Source organism: Tamandua tetradactyla, chromosome 7 (genome assembly GCF_023851605.1).
Source record: "Tamandua tetradactyla isolate mTamTet1 chromosome 7, mTamTet1.pri, whole genome shotgun sequence".
NCBI classification, from domain to species: Eukaryota; Metazoa; Chordata; class Mammalia; order Pilosa; family Myrmecophagidae; genus Tamandua; species Tamandua tetradactyla.
This window is the reverse complement of record NC_135333.1, coordinates 71,578,202-71,600,420: the sequence shown is the minus strand read 5'-3', so window position 1 is coordinate 71,600,420 and position 22,219 is coordinate 71,578,202. Positions and strand designations below refer to the sequence as shown.

Below are 22,219 nucleotides of genomic sequence, written 5' to 3'. Positions count from 1 at the left end.
ATGCTTCCAGCTAGTCCAGTTTAACAACCACTCTCGATTAAATCTCATCTCTAGGGAGATGATCTAATTACAGTTTCAAACATACAGTGCTGAATAGGGATTAGAAGAAGTGGCTGCCTTTACAAAATGGGATTAGGATTAAAACATGACTTTTCTATGGTACTTACATCATTTCAGATCAGCACATTCCACCCTCTGGACCCTAAAAAAGACTAATTTTTCCCATATACAAATACATTTATTCCATTATAATATCAGAAAACTTTAAAACATTTCAATAACAATCAAATGCAATGCAGGTTAAAACCATTACAAAATCTCATCAAAGTTAGATACAAGCATGTTCTGTGCTCAGGCAAATTCTCCTCGTCTCTAGACCTTTGAAAACTCATAACAAGTTATTTGCTGCCAACATACAAAGGAAGAATAGTCATGGGATACATATACACATTTCCATAGGGAGGAAGGAATGCAGGGGTCACTGGACTTATACAGTTTTGAAAACCTGCAGGGCAAAGTTCATTAGATTTCAAAGTCTGAGAGTCATTCATCTCCAGGGCTTTAGAAAGCAGCAGTCCCACCCTTTCCAAGGGCCTATCCAGTGGCTTGCCTCTCTCTGAATACAGCCTTGGGGGACACTGGGAAGACTACCTTTTTCTCGGCTCCTCCCTCTCCAAGCATTGGGGCTACACTTGAGTTCTCTGCCATCTTCAGGACATACACTCAACCCCTCCATGTGGTGGCAGCAAGGCTCTCCCCTAACCCCAAGGAATGTGCTTCACTCTCTCCAAGGCCTGAGACGGCAAAACTCTTCCACTGCAATGAGGTGGAAGGTCCACCCTCTGCCTTCGGGGCAAACTCACCCTCTCCACGTGCTTGGAGTGAGGACTCCAAGCATCCATCCTCTGCCTTCGAGGCAAACTCACCCTCTCCACATGCTTGGACTTCAGACCTCAGCCTCCATGGTTTTGCCTCTGAGGTTATTTTTCCTTCAGTGTGTCCCTTCTCTGTCCCTCTCAGTCCAGACTGGCAACAGCTCTGTTTATACAGATCCCACAGCACTCTCGTTGACTTTCTATGCAGTAGCCTTGGATCATGCCCATCAGACATAAGGAGTTTCCACAATTCTTCCTGGATAACTCCATGTTCAATTCTGGCTTTCTCTGAAATGACAGGCTGGTTCCACATTTGTTGAATCCTCACACAGGGCACTATTCTCTGTGGTCTCCCTTTCTGGAGGCCCAGAATTTTCCAGAACTTCACTTTCTGGTTTCTTTGTACCCAGGAGTTCAGTTTTCAGCTTATCTTTTACCTGTCGCATTTCACTATAAGCTGTGAGGAGAAACCAGGCTGCACTTTTCCACATTTAAATTGGAGATCTCTTATGCTAAATATCCAAGTTCATGGCTTTTAAAATCTGCCTTCCAGTCAAAGACACTAGTCAATTTTGCCAGATTATCTGCCATTTTAAAACAAGGCTCGCTTTCCTTCCAGTCTACGATAACATGTGCCTCATCTCTGTCTAAAGCCTGGTCAGAAGTATCTTTAGCTCCACATTTCTACCAACAGTCTCTTCAGAGCATTCTAGGCCTTCTCTATCAAACTTCTCACAACTCCTCCAGATTCTTCCCCTTATCCATTTAAAAAGCCATTCCAGCATGTTTGGTATCACAGCAGCACCCCACTCTCTGGTACCAAAATCTGTTTGCTAGCTGCCTGGATGCAATATACCAGAAACGGAATGGCTTTTAAAAAGATGAATTTAATAAGTTGCTAGTTTACAGTTCTAAGGCTGAGAAAATGTCCCAGTTAAAACAAGTCTATAGAAATGTCCAATCAAAGGCATCCAGGGAAAGACACCTCGGTTCAAGAAGGCCGATGAAGTTCAGGGTTTCTCTCTCAAGTGAGAAGGCACATGATGAACAGGGTCAGGGTTTCTCTCTCATCTGGAAAGGCATGTGACAAACACGCCATCATCTGCTAGTTTTCTCTCCTGGCTTCCCTTCACGAAGCTCCCCGGGAGGCGTTTTCCTTCTTCATTTCCAAGAAGGTGGACTCTGCTTCTCGTGGCTGTGTCATTCTGCTCTGCTCTCTCTGAATAGCTCTCATTCTCCAAAATGTTTCTTCTTTTATAGGACTTCAGAAACTAATCAAAACCCACCCAAATGGGTGGAGACACACCTCCAGCTAGTCCAGTTTAACAACCACTCTTGATTAAATCTCATCTCTAGGTAGATGACCTAATTACAGTTTCAAACATACAGTGCTGAATAGGCCTTAGAAGAAGTGGCTGCCTTTACAAAATGGGATTGGGATTAAAACCTGGCTTTTCTAGGGGACATACGTCATTCAGATCAGCACATTAAGAAGACCTAGGGTGGGGAATTGAGAGGACTTTGGGAATAGCAGTAATCCGACCTTGTTGAAATGTAGTCAACATAGGGAGTAATGGCAAATACAACTGGAAGAGAGGATCAGTGCCATGTTGTGAAGGCTCTTGAATTTACAGCTCGGTTAGAAGGAGCAGTTTATGTTAAGAGTGCAGGGATACTGCAATTGGGTATGTGTTCCAGGGTCTTTTCCAATTTCTTCAGAAAATATTCATTATTTACACTAGGATAATAAGAGTGGCTATTGCCATCACCCATTAGGGAAAGTGACTCTAAAGAAATGAAGAGAAGATTTTTCATGGATACGTCTCAGAAATTAAGAAACTATAGAACTAGCAGAAATATGGTGATGATAGCCTAAGATAATGCTGTTTCCATAGGAGGGTACAACCTAGCTAAAGGGGATCAGAGCAAAGATGAGAATAATGAAAATGGACAAAAAAACAATGAATCATGACTGAGGAGAGATGTGAACCTCTATAACAGGATACCTGACTTATTTCATTTCATGTGTTTTAGAACCAAACATCTTAGAACTAACTTTTACGCATGGTCTCCCATGTTGATCCGTAAGATGAGCACAGAGTTATATATAAGCTTGTTAAGCTTTAAAGAAACAATGTAACTTCTCCATTACTACTTTTCTTCCCTCCAAACAATTTCTCTTCCTTCCTAGTCAAGGCATCAGCATTTCTAATCCATCTTTTCCCATCGTCAAAATGGGATTACAAAGTGGGATTTTGTAATTTTTGTTGAATGGTTGCTTAATTTAATTTCCAGAACATGTATCTAATTTTTGCGCCAAAATGTTCTTTTATTAATCTGAGTGGCTCCTAAAAACACTCCTTTGGGATGGTACTTGCTTCCTCTTACTTATCCTATATTGAATCAAAGCATCAAACATTTCCGATGTCATTTCACAATCATCCTTGGTTGAAAGGACAATGGGAAAGTGCAAGTTCTTGGAAATGGAAGGGACGGCAATGTCATCACAATTGTCTGGTTAGTTTCTATCAGCTTTCTTCCTCTGTGGTTGATTACTTTTATCAGATATGGTTATCCAATTCCCAGCTTTAGAAATGACTGCATTTGCATGGACACAACAGTATTAGTGAACTGTTTCTTCAAATGTGGGCCTATGATCATCATCATAGAAAAGATGATCATTTGATCCAATTGATTTTGTGGAGGAGTTTCACGTCATGGCAAATGGCATCAGATTTGTACAGCCATCTGAACTGATGTAGCAGTTCCAAAACAGTGGCAGTTAACAGATTACATGGGTATTTATTTCCAGGCCAATAGTTCTAAGGTCCACAGCTATTTCAGTTTATCATTCCATTTAAATAAATGATTCAGTATATAAACTGGTCCTTTATGAAATCTGGGAAATGGTGGCAAATTTGACTGCAAAATTAAAAACAAAAGCAAAAAAACTCATAATAATGGTGCAAATGTGCCAAGATATAGAATATATAATTTGCCCAAATTTTACAACTTTCTTTTCTTTCAGGTGTATACAACTTCTCTGTCAACTCTGTCTTCCTTTCCCCTTAAGTTAGTGTTTTAAATCACATTCAAACATTTTGTTTTTCCAGACAACTTCATTTGTATCATGAAGTTTCAGATCTTTCCTTTAACTTATCTGAAGATATGGAACAGCTTGTGCTTTCAGAGGTCTTGGATATGATCAGGGAGAGGTTTATTTACCAAAGTATGGAAGAGAATATACAGATGTTTTCTAAGTCTTTGGCTCGTATGCAAGTTTTAGTTAGAGTCATTAGTGTTACTGAAGCAGAATCAGTCCCTTTCTAATTTGGAAAAAAATCAAGCAAAAAAAATGAGATCAATGATAATGTAATTTTACTAGATTCTTGTGCAACAATTTTTTGAAGTGGCTCAATCTTGGTAAAAACCAGAGGACAAATTTAAGTAACAAAACTTCAATTTGTTGAATGCAGTGGAAGACACCTGCATTGGAAATATCACAAAAGATATCCAAAAAAGAACAGTTCTTCAACTTCATTTATTGTTATTAGATTTTTTTTTCAATTGCTCAGCCTTTTCCATGGCACTTGTAGATAATAAAATCTTTATTTCCCTTATATATGAGCTGATCTCATGAAGCTCCGTCTACCTTTTATAACTGCTTGAGTATATAATTCAGTAACTCTATTCAACACCATCTCAATAAGTCATCAATAGATGCCATTTTCCTGAATTTAGTGTAACAGACAGGGTCCAGTTGTGTTTTTAAGTTTTAAGAATTCTGGACAAGGATTAACAATCCTGATCCTAGAATGTGTGTGTTTTATCAGTGAATGAATGCTGCAGTTAGTGGGAAGGGACATTTAGCAGCTCAAGGAGTGGGAAAGGGAACCCAATCACCATTTTTTAAAGTCTAATCTTCCTGTTCTCATGAGGCATCTGGCCTAGGGTTTTTCAATTCCAGACTTGCTGGCTTTAGGGTCTTGACAGAACATACTCATTAATGAAAAGCAAACAGTTGGCTCTGTAGGTCTAGAGAGGAGAAGAGTGGTGAGTCCTGGTGAGAACTGAGAGGATGCCCAAAAAGAAATGGCAGGAACAAGAAGACGAAGAGAGGACTTAGGGCAAGAGAAGCTGGGGCAAATGCCTAAGCTAATTTACTTGTATAATAAAGAAATGGCAAGGTAGATGGGAATTGTCAAAAAGTAAAGACAATTGGATTAGTGCTGGATACAGAAAAAAAATCATATTAGAGTATTTCAAAGAGGGGCAATGAGCAATGTAAAACGTGATAGCTGCCAGAGTAGAGACTGCCCACAAGGTTTGTCCATAAAGAGGTCATTAGTGATCTTAGAGGATAATTTTTTAATGTTAGAGATCCCTAAGTTTAAATATCTGAGTAAAGAGAACCAAGAAAAAACAGTGGTAGTTCTCCTAAGAAGTTAGACAGCAAAAGAATGATGAGAAATATTATCACCTTCTGGATTAGTTTCTTCTGGATTCTTTCTCCTTTTTTACCACCATGTCAGATCCCTCTGCTCCACTCCTTCATTGCTTTTCCTCCTTCCTTCCCTTCCTTCTTCTCTTTTCCTTCCTTCCTTCCTTCATTCCTTCATTCCATCCTTCTTTCTCTCTCTTACTTTTTCTGAATTCATTCTTTTTCCCTTCATGGGCATTTGTTTTCCTGCTCTTTACCAGGATGAGAAAAGATATCTCTTGTATCATGTACATTGTTAAGCAGAATGATATGCAAATATAAAGGGTATTATAAGATAATGCTTTATAAATAATAAAATTATACATTCTAAGGTGGCGGAGATCCCTGTGGGATGGAGGAACCCACTATAATGAGATCCTAACTTACATTTACAGTCCAATATTTTCATCAAGAATTTAGGCCTCGAGCTGAATATTTTCATACTATTGACCTGCACTCTATGCCTGCCTGTGAACAAATACCCACTAAGAGAATGATTCGTATCTTCCACCAGGAATAGATCTAAATTTACCTACCCAGTTCCCCAAATGCATTACATTGACATGGCCAGAATCTGATCATTTCATGCTATCTTCCTTTACTTTTCATTGATTTGAGGGTTTTTTTTTTTCATTTTATTTTCTTTTAACAGTTCACTTTCATTACATAATGCCTATTTCCAAGGCAACATTTAATCACAAGTGTTCTTGACTTCCCACTATGTGCATTACTTAATGTGGAGGAAAAAGTATGATATTTAATGCCCATCTTCAGTTTTCCTAAACCTGTGTTAGGAAGACAAAAGAAACACATCAGGAAGATACAATATAATGTCCTTGATTGAGTGGTACCGACCCTAAATGCTACAGAAAGGCAATGGAAATTTATGACTCACAAAGGAGGGTATTGGGTGGGCCACGGTGGCTCAGCAGGTAGAGTTCTCACCTGCCAGGCTGGAGACCCAGGTTCAATTCCTGGTGCCTGCCAATGTGAAAAAAAAAAAAAAAACCACGAGGGTATTAAATAAAGGTTTGGGATGTGTTAAAAACCTTGAAAAAAATGGTAAATTAAAAGAAACTTGAGGGTGAAAGGGAGGGCATACCTGGGGGAGGGAAACAACTTGAACAAAGTTCCAGACATGGAAATGAATATGGAATGTTTCAGAGGTCATACCCAGACTTGCTTACTGTGATTGCTGTGTGTGTTGTGAAGGAGTGAGACGTAAATGAGAAGTCTTGAAAACTAGATAGAAGCATTTCCGTACAATCAGTAGATACTCTGACTTTTAGTCAGAATCAATATTTGCTTGAAATATACTAGATTATCTGCTTATGTTTCTTTGTTTCATAACAGATTTTAATGAATCTCTTTGCTCAAAGAGAAAAAAACTTGAATTCTCATATTAATGTTGCTTTTATTTTTCTTTCAGTATCCAGTGATTTTCCTCATGGTAAGTTTTTTTGTTTTTTTTACATTTCCTCAAACCTCAAAATCAGAATGAAGTTTACAGAGGAAGACAGATTATTTAACTTGTCGCAGAGTTATTTATCTTGTAGCCATCCTCAAGAGGATAGAAATATTTCATTCATAGAATTCACATTAACATCATTAACATCCACCTGTTAATAGCACTGGTGATTAGGCAAGTATGATTTCATTCCATATATCGTTTCTTTATTGAGCATATCTAAATGTGCATTTACTGTTTTATGCACTGGGGATAAAATACTCACTCTTAGGAAATCAGAGCCAAGCACAGAAAGTAGAGTTGTAAAAAATAACTATCTTAAAACATAAGTGCTACTCAGATGAGACAGAAATCAATTTTGCCTGAGGAATCAGAGGATGCTCCCGTGTTTGGATGACTTTTCAGATAAATGAAAAAAATCCAGAATGCAACCAAACACACTTTCTTCATTCTCAGGATCCACGTGGCAATCGAATTCAACAGTGGGTGAATGAGGAATCTGTGAGGGGGATCGTGCAACTTTCCTTCCAGCTAATCTCAGAGCCCATCCTTGGCCAGTATCACATCGTTGTGGAGACGCACTCTGAGAAGAAAACATATCATTACTTCTCCGTGGAAGAATATGGTAAATAAGGGCTGTGCAGTTATTATCTGATAACGATAAGAAGAATGTTCAAATCTCTCTAGTTTCGCATGAGCACTATTATCAAATAGCATATTGTCAAATGTGTATCTGTATGTCTTCCTATCCTCCTTTCTTATACTCTATTATCCCAGAATTCTCTACCTACACTGATTGTCATCCCCTAGTTCATCCCATAACCCCCATGCCAACTCTCCATTAACCTGGAACCTCTATGTCTACCTGCCTTTGCCGCATCTGGAATTCAGTTTTTAGAATGGTTTCTGGTGTTTTAACACTTGTTTTTTTTTTTTGGTTTTTTTTTTTTTTTTTTTTTTGCGATGTTTATGCTTCAAAGCACTTTTGTAAAAGGGAAGGAATTAGAATCACTTATGTGGGGAGGTGTTCCGTTTGTATTAATTATCTCATAAAACCCTCATAAGAATTCTATTATGGTATCATTAGTCCCATTCTACAGATGAAGTTCTTCAGGCACATTTTTCCTACATCACCATCTGGGAAATCACAGATTTAGAATTCAAATCTGCATTGTTTTATCCAATTCCAAAATTCAGCTCTTATATATTCTTAACATTATTTATGAACTGCAAATATAAGCATAGAGCCGTGATTTGTGAATGGAATATATGGATATACTTATGAAATAAGATTTTTTTTTCTTTTTACTGACAGTGTTACCCAAATTTCAAATGACTGTGGATGTGCCAGCAAACATCTTAGTTGTGGACCATGAATTCAAAATAAATGTCTGTGCCTTGTAAGTAGGAGTTGTGCAATAAATGACGTATTCATAGAATAAAATGATGTAGTCATAGAAAGATGCTGGAATGAAATGAAGATAGCTAAAAAGAAGTGAAAATAGAAAAGTATAAAAGGCAAGGGGGAAAAGGGGAGGAAAGGATATTGCTGACTTTATTAATTCTTACCATATTTCAGTAAATATTTGAATACATGCTGTGGCATATGGTTTTAGGTCACAGTTCTAAGTCCACTGACTACTATCTTCCATCACAAGTTGACGGATTCTTTTATACCATCAAAATACAGTAGCCACTAACCACATGTGGATATTTTACATTTCAGTTCCTCATTTGCACTAATCACGTGTCAAGTGCTCATTAGTCACATGTCATTAGTGGCTAGTGAATTCTGGGGTGCACAGTCATAGAGCATTTCCATCATTATAGAAAATTCTGGTGGACAATGTTGGGGGAGGAGGATGTATTGTGCCCCCTCTGCCTATTGATTCAATCTTCGTATATTACATGATCAAAGAAAAAACCCATAGCTCAAAATGCATCTTAGAGAAAACTGCTCTAAGAATTGAAAGTAACTCCAAGGTAATTCTGGTGCACTGGCTGGAAGATTCAAGGGAGGACAGAGACTATGGGGCAGCACAAGGGTGCTTGGCATTTCAAGTTGTCTTCAACCTGCCTCCTCGCTAAATTAAGCAGCATTAGAGGAGCTTGTGTAACTAGAAATGATGGCTAAAGCACAACCAGAACACACTGTCTCCTCAAACCTGATGTGAGAATTGATTCTTCCCCTGACCACAGATCAAATCTCATGGGCTTTGCTTTTCTTTATCCTTTTGGATACTTATTATTATTGTTGTTGTTATTTTTGCATGAGCAATTATAGCTGAGAAAACAATTTAAAATCAACTAGAATAAGGATTTAAAAATAAGGTAAATTTTATATACTCAGAGTGAGTGTAAATGGTATCTTTTAAGAACTAATCAAAGATCATGGAATTCAGCATATTGATCATTAAAATAAAAACATATAATCAGCCAACTAGAAGAAAAGATAATTCTGAAGAGAGAATTAGTGATCTGGAAGATGAAATTGAGGAATTGTCATAGACTGTAACCAAAAGCAAAAACAAACAAACAAAAAAATACGTAATGAAAGAAAAGTATAAACATGCGGCCAGGAGTTCCAGAAGGGAGCTTATTAGTAAAGAAAGAGGAAATTAAGATTTAATCTGCTGGTCAAAAGAGATTTTAATTTCCCATTTGATGTTTGAATTTTTAACAATGAAAATATATTTATGTACTTCTGTGTAATCAAAAATAAATACAACTTGCCTTATAAAAGTAAAATGCATAAAAATATACACTCATTGCATGGCATATATTGAAAACAGAAATAAATCTTATTATCTGCATAGATAATATAAATATATATTAAATAAACAACATTCTAAGAAATTAGTTAAGAACTGTTCTATTTCTTTCCTTTTTAATTAAAATTGTGCTTGTTTACATTGTGTTTTAGTGACATAGATATGAGGTAGTCATGTTGATTTTCAACCATATTAATTAAAAGTAATCTTTGCGTAAAGAATTTACCTCAATTTTAGTCAGTACCATTTTTTTTTATTTCCTCCAGAAAATTCTATTTAAGGTAATAGGCTATTTAAATGTAGTTTGCAGTAGTGGTTATAACCACTAAAGAAAATTTCAGAACAGCCTATGCAGATTAATAACAATATTGACCTCTGCAATTTTATTGTTATTCTTTCTCATTAGGTATACCTATGGCAAACCTGTGGAAGGGAAACTTCAACTCAGTGTGTGCAGGGCTTCCACATATTATGGTCTCTGTAGCTATCCTATCAACTCACTCTGTAAAAATTTTACCACTGAGGTAAGAGATGCATCTGCAAATTCATAAATAAATTTTTGCAATATTTTTATCTTCATCTTCCACTCACTCTTCTTTCTCCTTGTAACCCTGTTTACATTACAAAATTATGCTTTTCTTCTACATTCATATTCCCATTTGTAAATTCTTTTTCTCTCTTGATAACTTCAGTGGTGAGTTTCAATTCTTAATTATAAAATGGTTCCAGATTGAAACCCACACACTATCAGTACAAAAATGTGATATATCCATCACTTTACCTTGTGCTGGTAGATTTAGTCAGGCAATCAGAAACTGTTCACATGTATTTAAGAATATCAAATGAGCGATTACATTATTTTTTCTCTGCGTTCTCATTGGAAATAAATTTGGATACATGTTCCAGAAGAAGCATATATCTGTCATGATTAGTAACCACTAGCAAGGGGAATCAACTTCTTTGAAAGAGAGGAATTTGCTGAAAAAGACTCATTGGAAAGGTTTTTAAACAGCAACGGGAAATGGACACAAAACAGTGGTTTTAGGACATAGCAAGGACTCCAGTCAAAATCATGCCAGAGACTGACTTACTAGTATACAATTGACATCACCATATTACAGTGTAATCACCATTTCTCAACACACACACTCACATACATGCACAAACACACTCATATTATTTCTGCTCTTCCTGAAAAAGTGTTTTGATTGATTAGAAATAATTAAGAGTATTCTGGCTCTGAAATTTAAGCTTTTTATTTGAACACCAATAAAAATTATGATAATGATAATGACAGCTAACATCTAATTGATGGTTTCTAAGTAACAGGCACTGGGTTAATAATTTATATGCATTTAATTTTCAAAGCAACCTTATGCTTTGAAAAAAAATTTTATTACCACTCATTTATAGAGGAGTGAATTGGAGGGGAAGGTTAAGTAAATTGCTCAATATTATATATTATATAAGTAGTGGAGCCGTATCTCCAGGCATTTCAGGGATGGAAAATTTTCCTCATTTGTTCATTCAACAAGTAAGTATTGAGGTCCTTTAAGATGCATATATTATTTTATTTAGGGGCCACAATTTTGAACAAGACAGAATTAGTTCTTGTCCTCATGAAGTTTGCATTTTATAAAACAGTCATTATTTTTAAATGGTGCACATTCTATAAGAAAATGAACCACACAAGCCAAGTACACGGTGTAGCTAGATCCTGGAACGGATTATCAAAAAAGTTATATAACATATGGTCTCCAAGAGATTTGAGAGCTCTGCCCGTTTAGAATACAGATTGATGTGTACAATAGAAGAATATATACTGGCATGGTGAAAGCAAGAGTACAGACTCAGTGAGTCATCAATTGTTCACATTCAAGTTTAATGAAGTGGTTCTGGACATTTCTGGTCATGGAAATGGTACTAGATTTTGATGTAGGTTCACTCTGAAGTGACCATAGGATCTTGGCAGGCCACCTGACATCTTTACGTCTTGATCTCCTCATCTCATCACAAAATGAAGGAGTTGAAAAAGAACGCAAATTCTCCCTTGCCTCATATAATAGTATCAGGATCTAGGAACACATCATGACAGTACTAGATTCCTGTGCCATATTTACCAATTCCCTCAGCTTTAGCTTTGTTTATTAATTGTGAATTTTAAAAGATTCATTCAGTGACACATTCTAACTTGACCAAATCAATTTTGAGTGAAGTTCAGGAGAGTTGAATAATAATAATAATAGCAGCAGTTACTATTTATTGAAAGCCTACTAAGTACCAGGCATTATGCTAAACATTTTTGAGCCATTATGTTATGTAATATATACAATTTTATGAGTTCTTTAGTAGCATCCTATTTTGTATGAGGTAATAAGTGGCAATCAAGATTCAAATCCTGGTGTTTGACTCTAAAGTCTATCTCCTTAACTGCTATGTAATATCTAGTTCTATAAATATCAGTTTCAAAACTGAACAAAATAAAAATCAATTTCAAAACTGAACAAGAATGTGAAATTAACAAAATTTCAAATATCATGCTTGAATAAAGTGACTAGAGATTCATTCATTTTAATTTTCTTATTTTATTTATTATCTTGTGAATTAACAAGACATTATTATCTTGTGCATTAACAAGACAATGACCCCATGAAGCTTTTTTTGAGAGTTCAGCATTGTAAACATTAATACCTGTTAAAAATATCAAATAGAGTCCTAGGTAAATGTGTGAGCTGAAATTTCAAATTATAGAAGTGCAATAGATTACTTTATAGAGGCCATTCTTAAAGTTGCCTCCCAGAAGTTACACCTTTTCCCTAAAACTGTTATTAAAGCCTCCTTTTTCATTTTACCTTTTTTTAATTGTTATTTCCATTAATTTTTCAGTTAGGAAAAGATGGCTGCATCTCTCAGTTTGTTAACACAACTGGCTTTGAGTTAAACCGGGAAGGATACCGGAGTTATTTTGAAGTGCACACACTTGTCACAGAAACTGGAACAGGTAATGATCTCAACGCAGTCAGATCCCAGAGGATATCACTGTCCAGTTTGCACTGACAGCTGGTGGCCAGCTACACAATGCTAATATAGTTATGTTTCCCTCGGAGTGTGTCATCAGTTTCTCAGATCTAAAATCCAAATGTTTCTTATTCCAATCAAAATGTATTAGATTCCTGGTGATGCATGGTTAAATATTAAATTCAAATGAGACTAAATGAAACTGGAATAGAATGCCAATTCACTGATTTGTAATTGGTTTATCTCTTTTCAAATATTAGTATGTTCACTCCCATTAATGAGCCCATCTATAATTTGAGAAATTTAGTTGTTGATATAAAATTAGAAATTTATAGAAATTGGTATAAAAATAGATTCAGAGCAAGGGTAGTATATCATAATTAGGAAGAGTATTTCTCTATATCACTGAAAATGTCCAATAAAATCTTCATCTTACAACCAGGAACATTTTCCAAAGACTAATTTCTTGTGTTTTCCTGACCTAGTGTTCCCCCCTCTCTCAAGTACAGAATTATTCCTTAAAATCCTTTTTTTGTGCTGACCACTTTCTTTCATTAATAGATTTTCTTAATGTATGTATATATAACTTAAAGTTCAGTAGAATTTTTGCACATGAGATATTAAACATTAATATATACATATCATTATTCAAAGTTTTAGAGGCATCTTTCACCATCCTCCTGAGGAAATTCAAATATTAAATACAACATTTAATCGGCAATTAAATATATTTGACATGTTCAACTTTAGTCAAGGTGTAAAACAAAAAAGAATGCTTATTAAATGAAGATATATACATCCTTAGAGGAATATTATGCAACCATTGAAAATATAAAATTTTAGAAAGGTATCACATGCTCACAATGTAATATTTAAAACAATATAAAACTACATGTGTATATATATGTATAAATACCCATGTATGTATATATATATATATATATATATATATATACAACTATATTAATAAAAAGATATCAGTTAAGAGCTGATAGGAAATAACCTAAAATGCTAATTTTTGTTATCTTTGGTATATCTGAAGTTTAAAAAAGTTTAAAAGTTTAAACTTTTAAATTTCCAGTAATATACATATAGCTCTACTATGAACAGATGAAAGTGTATGTTTTCTTTTGCAAATAGCAAAAGAAATGTTTATAAGCAGTTGCTTAAGAATAATGAGTAACAACGGGGAATCAGCTGAGTTACCAATCCATCCAGAAGGAATGTGAGGAATAATTATCAGTGTGATGAAGAGTAGCAACAATAGTTGAGAATGACAAGCTTTTTGGATTTATTTTCCATCTTTGATAATTTTATTTTATAAAAGATATGTATTCAAATCGCTTAGGAAATGGAAACTATTGGAAAGAATAGTAGGTGTTTGTGTCTGTGTGTGTGAGTGTGTGTGTTTTTATAGCTCTGTCTGACTTTTGTTTGGTGATATTTCCCTAATATTCTTTTCTGACTATAGGTGTACAGCTTAAAGACTACAAGTACATATCCATAGATTCATCACTGATGCAGATGAGATTTGAGAATATGGATAGTGTCTACAAACAGGGACTCCCTTATGTAGGTCAGGTAAGAGAAGCAACAATTTCTTTATGTGTTCATCCACGTGTTCATTCATTTTCTTTCTTTCACTTGTTCATTCAACTAACAGCTATTTCCTGAGATGTGATTAAGTGAGCAGCTCTGTGCTAAGCATTGTAGGGTGAACTGCATTGTAGGTTTTCACAGGTCTGTCTGGATTTATGACTTTCATCAAGGTGTCATCATTATTAGTGTTCTTTTGCACTGTCAAAACGTTCTAATTTGGGCAAAAAACTATATAGTTCCTGTAAATATTGGGGATATAATGGTGAGCTCATCAGGCCCTGTCCCTGGCCTCAAGAAGTTTATAGTCTACAAGAGAAAATAAGTATTAACCATACAGTTTCACAAATAATTATTTAATTATAGTCATGAAACATAGGGGAACAAGGTTGCTGAGCCCTGGACTCAATGGTCTTGGAAAGTTACCCTGAGGAAATAATATTTAGGCTTACAGAAGGACATTGATATGGAATTACAGAAAGGAGTGAGCCTGGACTAGAGCTTACCACGCAATGGTTCTCAAACTTGGTCTTGCATCCAAATCACCAAGAGGGCTTGTTAATACCGACTGCTGGACCCATGCCCGGAGTCTTTGGCTCAGTATGTCAAAGATGGTGCCTGGAACCTGCATTCTAACAAGTTCTCGGATGAGGCTGATCATGTTCATCCAGCAACCACAGCTGCAGAGAATAATGAGATGTTCCATCACTTCTTTTGAGATCATCACACATCCTTCTATCAAGACATGATTTTAAGCCCTTTAACTCTTCCTTGTTGATGCTTTTGCCACTGGATAAAACTGTTGCTTTTTCAAATTCGAAGACCCTTACAGATCTAGGCCTTCATACTCTTTTAATCAAAAGTATATAAACTCTATTAGGAAGGAGATGTGAGAAAAGGAGGTAAAGGGAATTCAAAAATACTCTCTGTTAATCAAATAAACTTTAATTGCTCTCTACTGATTATTTTTTTAAAAATCACCTTCAATAAACTGGAAACTACAGAAAAGTTTAAGGGGAAAATTATTGTCTTTTATGTGATTATAGGAAATAACCAGTTTCAAAATTTGGTGAATTTTCTACATAGTCTTTTTCCCTCAAACTGAGATCACACTGAATAAAATTTTGTATCCAGCCTTATGCCTCTTAAACATACATAATGAAAAATGTCCCAATCATGAAACTGAATGAAGCATTCCCTTGGCTTTATAATTTGCAGTCAATAGGGTGTGTCATAATTTAATAATGAATAATTCAATAAATAATTGGTTGTTTGACATACAGTTACTTTTTCCAAAATTTTCCATATTTTAAAACTCCTGTGTATCAAATTGCTATGCAGATAAGAAATATTGATTTACATTTACAACTACGTTAGTTTAATATAACTTTTAACAAGATTTAACATTACCATGTTATTGATATTTTATCTGATGTTACAAGAAAGTCTCAAAATTGTTTTTATTTATTCTTTTTTATATTAGTAAAGCAACACAATTTCATGTGTTTATTATCGATTTGATTTCCTGTTGTAGATTGATGACTTTTCACACTTTTGGAACCTCATAGGTTTAATTAATGATTTATGCCTATTATATTTTAAGGAAATCCCCTTTTATTGCTTGAATATTCTTGTTTTTTTCTTATATTTGAATTAGTTTCATAACTTGCAGTTATTTATGATAGTGTCATCTTTCAACATCTCCATGCTTATGCTTTAATCCCAACTAATGGGAAAAAAATGAAAAGATTATTTCTTTTTACTTTATAATTGACTGCTTTTAATGGGTGATACAATTGTGTATTTAAAAATTCAGAATGGATAAAAAGGCATCACAGTGAAAATTCTTTGTCTCAGGTCTGTTTCCCAGATGCTTAGATTCTTTCCCTGGGCAGAAAGAGTTATCAGTTTTGTATATTATTTCAAATACCTTTTGAATGTATTTGCAAACATGCAAATACAAATGTATGTGTTCTTTCATATCTTCTTTTATACCGAGAAAAGGGCATCATATTAAATATATTCTGAATCTTGCTTTCCCTCCCTTAACAGTATAGCTTGGAGATTGTTCCATATTATTACATATCCTCATTCTGTCTTACTTTTCTATTGGGTGTACCATAATATTTAAAGCAGTTCCCTACTGATGAATATTTATGTGTGCTTTAAACTTTTGCTGTCGCAATTAATGTTTCATTAAATCCTTTTGTATATGCATTATCTAACACAAGTGCAAGTACAGCAAAATAAACAAAAAAAAGGTATGTGTTTTTGCAATTCCAGAAGAAACTACAAACCATAAAACCAAAGTCTTACCAATTTGCCAATTGATGTTACACAATTGTTTACTTCAATGTCCTTTTTATGGACATTGGGTTGTTTTCAATTTGGCACTATAATTAGTGGTATGTAAATACGTTGTAAAGTCATTTTGTTTACATATGCTTTCATTTCTCTTGTGAGTGGAAGTGCCAGGTCATAGGGTAGTTGTATATTTAACATTATGAGAAAGTGCTAGGTAGATTTCTAAACTGATTTTACCATTTTTATATACTCATCGGCAATGTGTAAGAATTCAGTTGTCCCTTATCTGTACCAAAATTTGGTATTGTCAATCTTTTTATTTTAACTATAGTTTCTGGCATATATTCTCCAAGGTAAGCTTGCTGGGCTGCAGCATATATGCATACTAAATTTCACTAGGTATTGCCAGATTGTTCACCCTAAAAGCTGCCTTGTCCCAACTTCACTAAATGCTTCAGAAATTTATTTTCTTTCTCTTGCGCAGATTAAATTGCTTCATCCGGACGACTCTCCCATCCCAAATGAAATCATCCAGCTGCACCTGGAGGACAAAATTGTGGGCAACTTTACCACAGATATAAATGGCACTGCTCAATTTTCCTTGGATACATCTGAAATTACATACCCAAACATTACTTTGAAAGTAAGTGAGCAATGGCAAGTAGAGAAGAAAACGCTGCATTTGCTAGGTTAGGTTTAAGTCTACGTTAAACGATATTTATGGAACATAAATGGAAATGTACTTCTTGGTGTGAATGTAAAGAGTTGCAAGTGGTTAAATATTAAGGAAACAGATCCTATGGAAAGTAGATAAAAGAATTGTTAATGAATACTGGCAAAAGACAGAAGAAAAGTATATATATTTAAGTGTAAGAAGGAAAATTATCTAAGTGAAAATAAAAAGCACTTCTCCACTTTCATGTTGGAAATAGAAAGGCAATTACATTTCAATAGAAGGAAATACTTGGGAAATGCTACAAACTATCATGAAATAATGTAAAGAACTTCTGTAGATATTTTCAAGAAAGAAGGAACTATCTGTATTAATTAAAGTTCAGTCCTTTCTAGGCATTTTTAAAGGACCCCTTCAGACTTTTGTATTGATAATGGTAAATGCCCATGGTTACACTCCTTTCTATATTTCCTAAAAATTTCCTTTGCCATCTTCTTACCAAACTCCATATTGTGTTACTAGCAAAGATGACTCCTGCATTCATAGGTTCCTTATATTGTAGTGAGAGAGATATACAAACAAAAATATAATTGTAGCACAGAATAAATAAAAAATTTTAGAATATTACTATTAAATTATGACTTTAATAGAAGGTAAATTTTAAAAGCCATATACTGGTTATGCTAGCGTACAACTGGAAAGTAGGTGAATTAGGTTAGACTTAATGGAGAAGAGCCAGGAAATTTTCATGCAGTGATAAGAACAGTATGATGATAAACCATCTTATAAAATACTTCAACTTCTCCTTTCTCTTTATCCCATAATGCCTGTAAATTATTTTCTTTACCTAGGCAACCTACAAGACCAATGAAAACTGCCATGCTCATGGTTGGGTGTTGCCTCAATACCCAGAGACAGCATACTTTGTACGCCGATTTTACTCCAAGACTAACAGCTTCTTAAAAATTGTCCCAGAGAAGGAAGAAATGAGATGCAACCAGCTGAAGCAGGTGGTGGTGCACTACCTTCTCAATATGAAAAACTTTGAAGACAAAACCTACATGGCAACCTTCAATTATCTGGTATGCACTGAAAATATCCTTCTACAACCAAAATCATTTATTGACTTTCAAACTTCTTTGACCCTAATATAAACCTTTCTGTTCTTATACCATGATCAATTTCAAAGTAAATGCAAAATATATAACTGAAGTTTCTATTTTAAAAATGTACAAGACAGGCTAAGTCATCATAATCCTTATTCACTTCATCTTTCTCATCACACTTAGTCACTCATTTCCGTTTGGATATACCTGAGGTCAAATCATGACTTAACCTCTAGAGAACTTTAACTTTTTGGTTTAATCATAGGGTTGTTAAGAGAACTAAATGCATTATACACGTAAAGCCCCTTGATGGTCTGGCTGGCCAATGATAGGTACTCATTAATTATTAGTCTTTATTATAATGAAGTATTGTTGATTATGTTTTACATTGCCTAAGTGGATGCATGGCCCTTCATTAAGATTGATAAAGATGGTCTAAAATTAATGACATGTGAATTAATTCAATCAGCAAGCATTATTGGAAGATTTTCACATGCCAGGTACAATATTAGGCTCTGTGGGAAAGGTGGAAACAGAGAAAGTGTAATTGGAGACAAAACATTAAATTATAATGATATAAGTGCAAGAAATGAAATGTATGGAATCGGTGAGGTGATATAGAAGAAAACATGATTAACTGTAACTAGAGTTTAGGACCATAATCCTCAAAGTGTGGTTTCCAAACTAGCAGTATCAGCCTGACCTGGGAATGGGTTAAGAAATGCAAATTCTTAGACCCTACCCTACACCTAGTGTCAGAATCTCTGGTGTGGGGCCCAGCAATCTTGTTTTAACAAGTGATTCTGAAGTATAGGAAAGTTTGAGAATTACCGGTTTAGGAAAACATATATGGAAGGATATGCCTAATAAGGTTTTGTAAGGAAGAATAGGAGTTTCCTGGTTGATAGAAGGCATGAGAGGCAAATTCAGGTTTGTTCGAGAAAATGTTGTATGAAAATTCAGAGAGTTCTGAAGTAAATTTTAATTCTGGGAATCAAAAGTGTTTGAGTATATGAAGTGTGAAAGTAGTACAACAAAATTTCTACTGTTTTTCAAACTTGGAGTCTTAGAATAACCTTTTGACACTTCTCTTTTCACCCTATTAATTGAATCACCATATCCTACCACTTTTTCTTTATATTCTCTCTCACACTTTGCTTTTCATTAATCAATTCTATATACATTAAAATATTTCAAAACAGTGAGATATGGGCAGCAAACCAAACAGAAATATTATAACTCCATTGAAGCTCTTTATTAAGCCAGTTGGGACTTATTTAGATGGGGGTCAGGGGAGACTCTGAGGGAGAGATCCTAGAGAAGGGCAGAGGGGACTCTGAGGAACTGAAGTTAGCAGTTCCTTACCAACCAGTACAGAAATGCTTCACTCTTTTAACAACAAAATTGCCATAGCAGTGTGTGAGGAACATCAAGCATCCTGGGGAGACAAACTGAACCTCTATTCTTCATAAAGATGTCCATCATCCCCTGATTTGGGCTCCTCTCCTCCCTTCCTTATCTCACCCCTGCTCACTTTGGTACTCCTAAGCCAAGCCATTTTGCAATTCTGTAGGGGTGAATAGGCTTGTTTGTCATCTTGTCTTCCCTTTTGAAATAGTTTAGTTTTATCCCTCTTCTCTTCTTTGATAAGGGCTTAACAATCACTTCACCTGATTTCCATTTTAAATGATGACTCAGGGTTACATATGTTTCCTAATATAATTAAAGAAGCTGGTTTTTCTCTTCTTCTCCATCGCTCTGTCCCCTTTCCTTCCTTGCTCTGTCTCTTCTTTTCTCCCCCTCTCTCTTTTTCTTTCCTTCTTTTTCTCCTTCTTCTTTCCTGCCTTTCTTTCTATTTCTCTTCTTTTTCTCTTTCTTGTTTTCTCTCCTCTTTCCTTCTTTCATTTCAACTTTTTGTTTTCCTTACTCTTTCCAAGAGCTTTTACAGAAAAGAAGACACAAAACTCTTCAATGTGAAACTTAAAGTAATTTATTTCCAAAGCAATGATAATTATTTCACTCCCCAAATTGAAATGCATTCAGTGGCTTCTTATTTCTATTAACATAGGCATCAAATTTGTTCTCCTTGCCTCTGAGACTTTACCTATCTATCTCTTATGAGACTTGCCAATGTCATTTTTATCATTCTACACTAAGCTTTATGTATTGCAGACACAGAGGGCTCACATTTCCTCGGACAACCAGGTTCTTTTCTGGCTCAGAAGCTCCCCATGCTCTTTTCCTTCTTCCCATCATAATCTTCTTTCCCAACTGCTGCCACCACCAGCCCAACCGCCTGCCCTCCATTTGCTTAGATGATCCTCTTCATCATTTATTTCTTAGCTTAAAAGAAACTTTCTAGGAAAACCTCTGAACACCCACAATTCAACTCTACATACCCTTTCACAATGAACTTAGTGGCCTTTATTTCTCTCAGGTTTCAACAACATCTGTCTTACATCTTTATTGATGTGATTGCATGTAAATTGCCCATCTTCCCCACTATTCTGTGAACTCCATGAGTTCACAGTCTGTGCTTGGTTTATCATATGATTGTATACCTTCACCTAGTATGATGTCTGATGCATAAGAAGCACTCAGTACAATATTTTAGATTGAATGAATGGATTGTTATGCTTTAAAAGGCAGCATGGTTATGTGAACATGGATCAAAACCTGTTCCACTTTGTTCCTCCCTAGTTTACCCATCTGTTATAAAAGTTCCTCTCTTACGGTTTTGAGGAGCCAATGACTTAATACACGTAACAGTACTCGGAATAGTGCCTGAAAGAGTCATTAAATATTGAGTCTTATTCCTCTTTGCAGCTCTTCTAGTGCCGAAAACAGTATCCGGCAAATAGCAGGGACTCAGTTCTTCTTTAAGAATTAATTAATTACCTAAACTGTGCACTCCACATAGCTAACACAATTTAGTTAAAGTATATTGATGTAAATTTGCACAAAGTTGCAGATAAATGTAAAGCAAAAGAAGCTTTTTTCTGGCACACTCCCTCCTTTTCTTTGTCTTTTAAAATTTTGAGTGGAGAAGGGTGAGCATTCTTTGCTTATACCTTTGGATCAAGCAAGTCCATTATTCAGGAAGAACTTTCAATGCTGGGAGATGCTGGATAATGCCTTTGTGTAGCTTTGCTTCACTGCAATAAATATAGTTACAGGTCAACACTTTCATATATAAGTGAAATTTTTTTTCATTGTGTCATAGGGAACTGTTAATAACTATAACTATATAATTATTATTACATTATAACATAACCATAATGCTATAACTATAATTATTAGGGTTACAAAATATTTCCTGGTGTTCCAATTTCACTGATGAACTTGTTCAATTTTATTGTTCAAACCCATAAAAGAGGTAAATAACGGAACCATATAATTAAATGAAATTCGGTTACTATTTCCTAAACTGTATCATAATATTGTTTCTTCTAGGTAATTACAAAAGGTGTGATCATTCTTCATGGACAAAAGAAAGTTGAGATCAGTAACAATGGTGAGACCTGTGATTTTTAGCACAGACTTTAATGCAAATAGAATGTTTCAATAGGGGTATATTTTATTAAGAATCATAGCCCCCATTTTCAGAGCTGTTTACTACTCCAAATCACCTTTTGAGACTGTGCAAGAACATATGAATATAAATAGGCATGATTCCAAACTAAAATATATGTCAGTTAATAAATATTTATAGTGTTAATTATATTCAAAGCACTGTCTTAAGGGAGTAAGTCACTGGCTCTTTCCTTTCTCTTCCAAGAAAGACAGTATTTTACATTCAAACAAGGAAGGATTAAACAGTGAACAAAATAAGACTTTGATGCTTGCAATGTTAAACTACAACTATTGCTTTCTTTTATAATGTATGAAAGAGATTGGTAAACTCCTCTAAGAAATTGCTTTATAAATT

The 22,219-nt window shown here is 35.1% G+C and overlaps 1 protein-coding gene across 3 annotated transcripts in view; it reads left to right on the top strand.

Annotated features, from left to right (window-relative positions):
* LOC143691471 (ovostatin-like) overlaps positions 1 to 22,219 on the top strand; it is a 60,538-nt gene that overhangs the window by 11,117 nt on the left and 27,202 nt on the right. For all 3 annotated transcript variants that reach the window (XM_077169979.1, XM_077169978.1, XM_077169980.1), the window contains 9 exons: positions 6,785 to 6,805; positions 7,280 to 7,448; positions 8,139 to 8,223; positions 10,001 to 10,118; positions 12,481 to 12,595; positions 14,084 to 14,193; positions 16,997 to 17,155; positions 18,037 to 18,267; positions 21,745 to 21,805. In XM_077169979.1, coding sequence (XP_077026094.1) covers positions 6,785 to 6,805; positions 7,280 to 7,448; positions 8,139 to 8,223; positions 10,001 to 10,118; positions 12,481 to 12,595; positions 14,084 to 14,193; positions 16,997 to 17,155; positions 18,037 to 18,267; positions 21,745 to 21,805 — 1,069 coding nt within the window. The remainder of the gene's footprint in view (positions 1 to 6,784; positions 6,806 to 7,279; positions 7,449 to 8,138; positions 8,224 to 10,000; positions 10,119 to 12,480; positions 12,596 to 14,083; positions 14,194 to 16,996; positions 17,156 to 18,036; positions 18,268 to 21,744; positions 21,806 to 22,219) is intronic.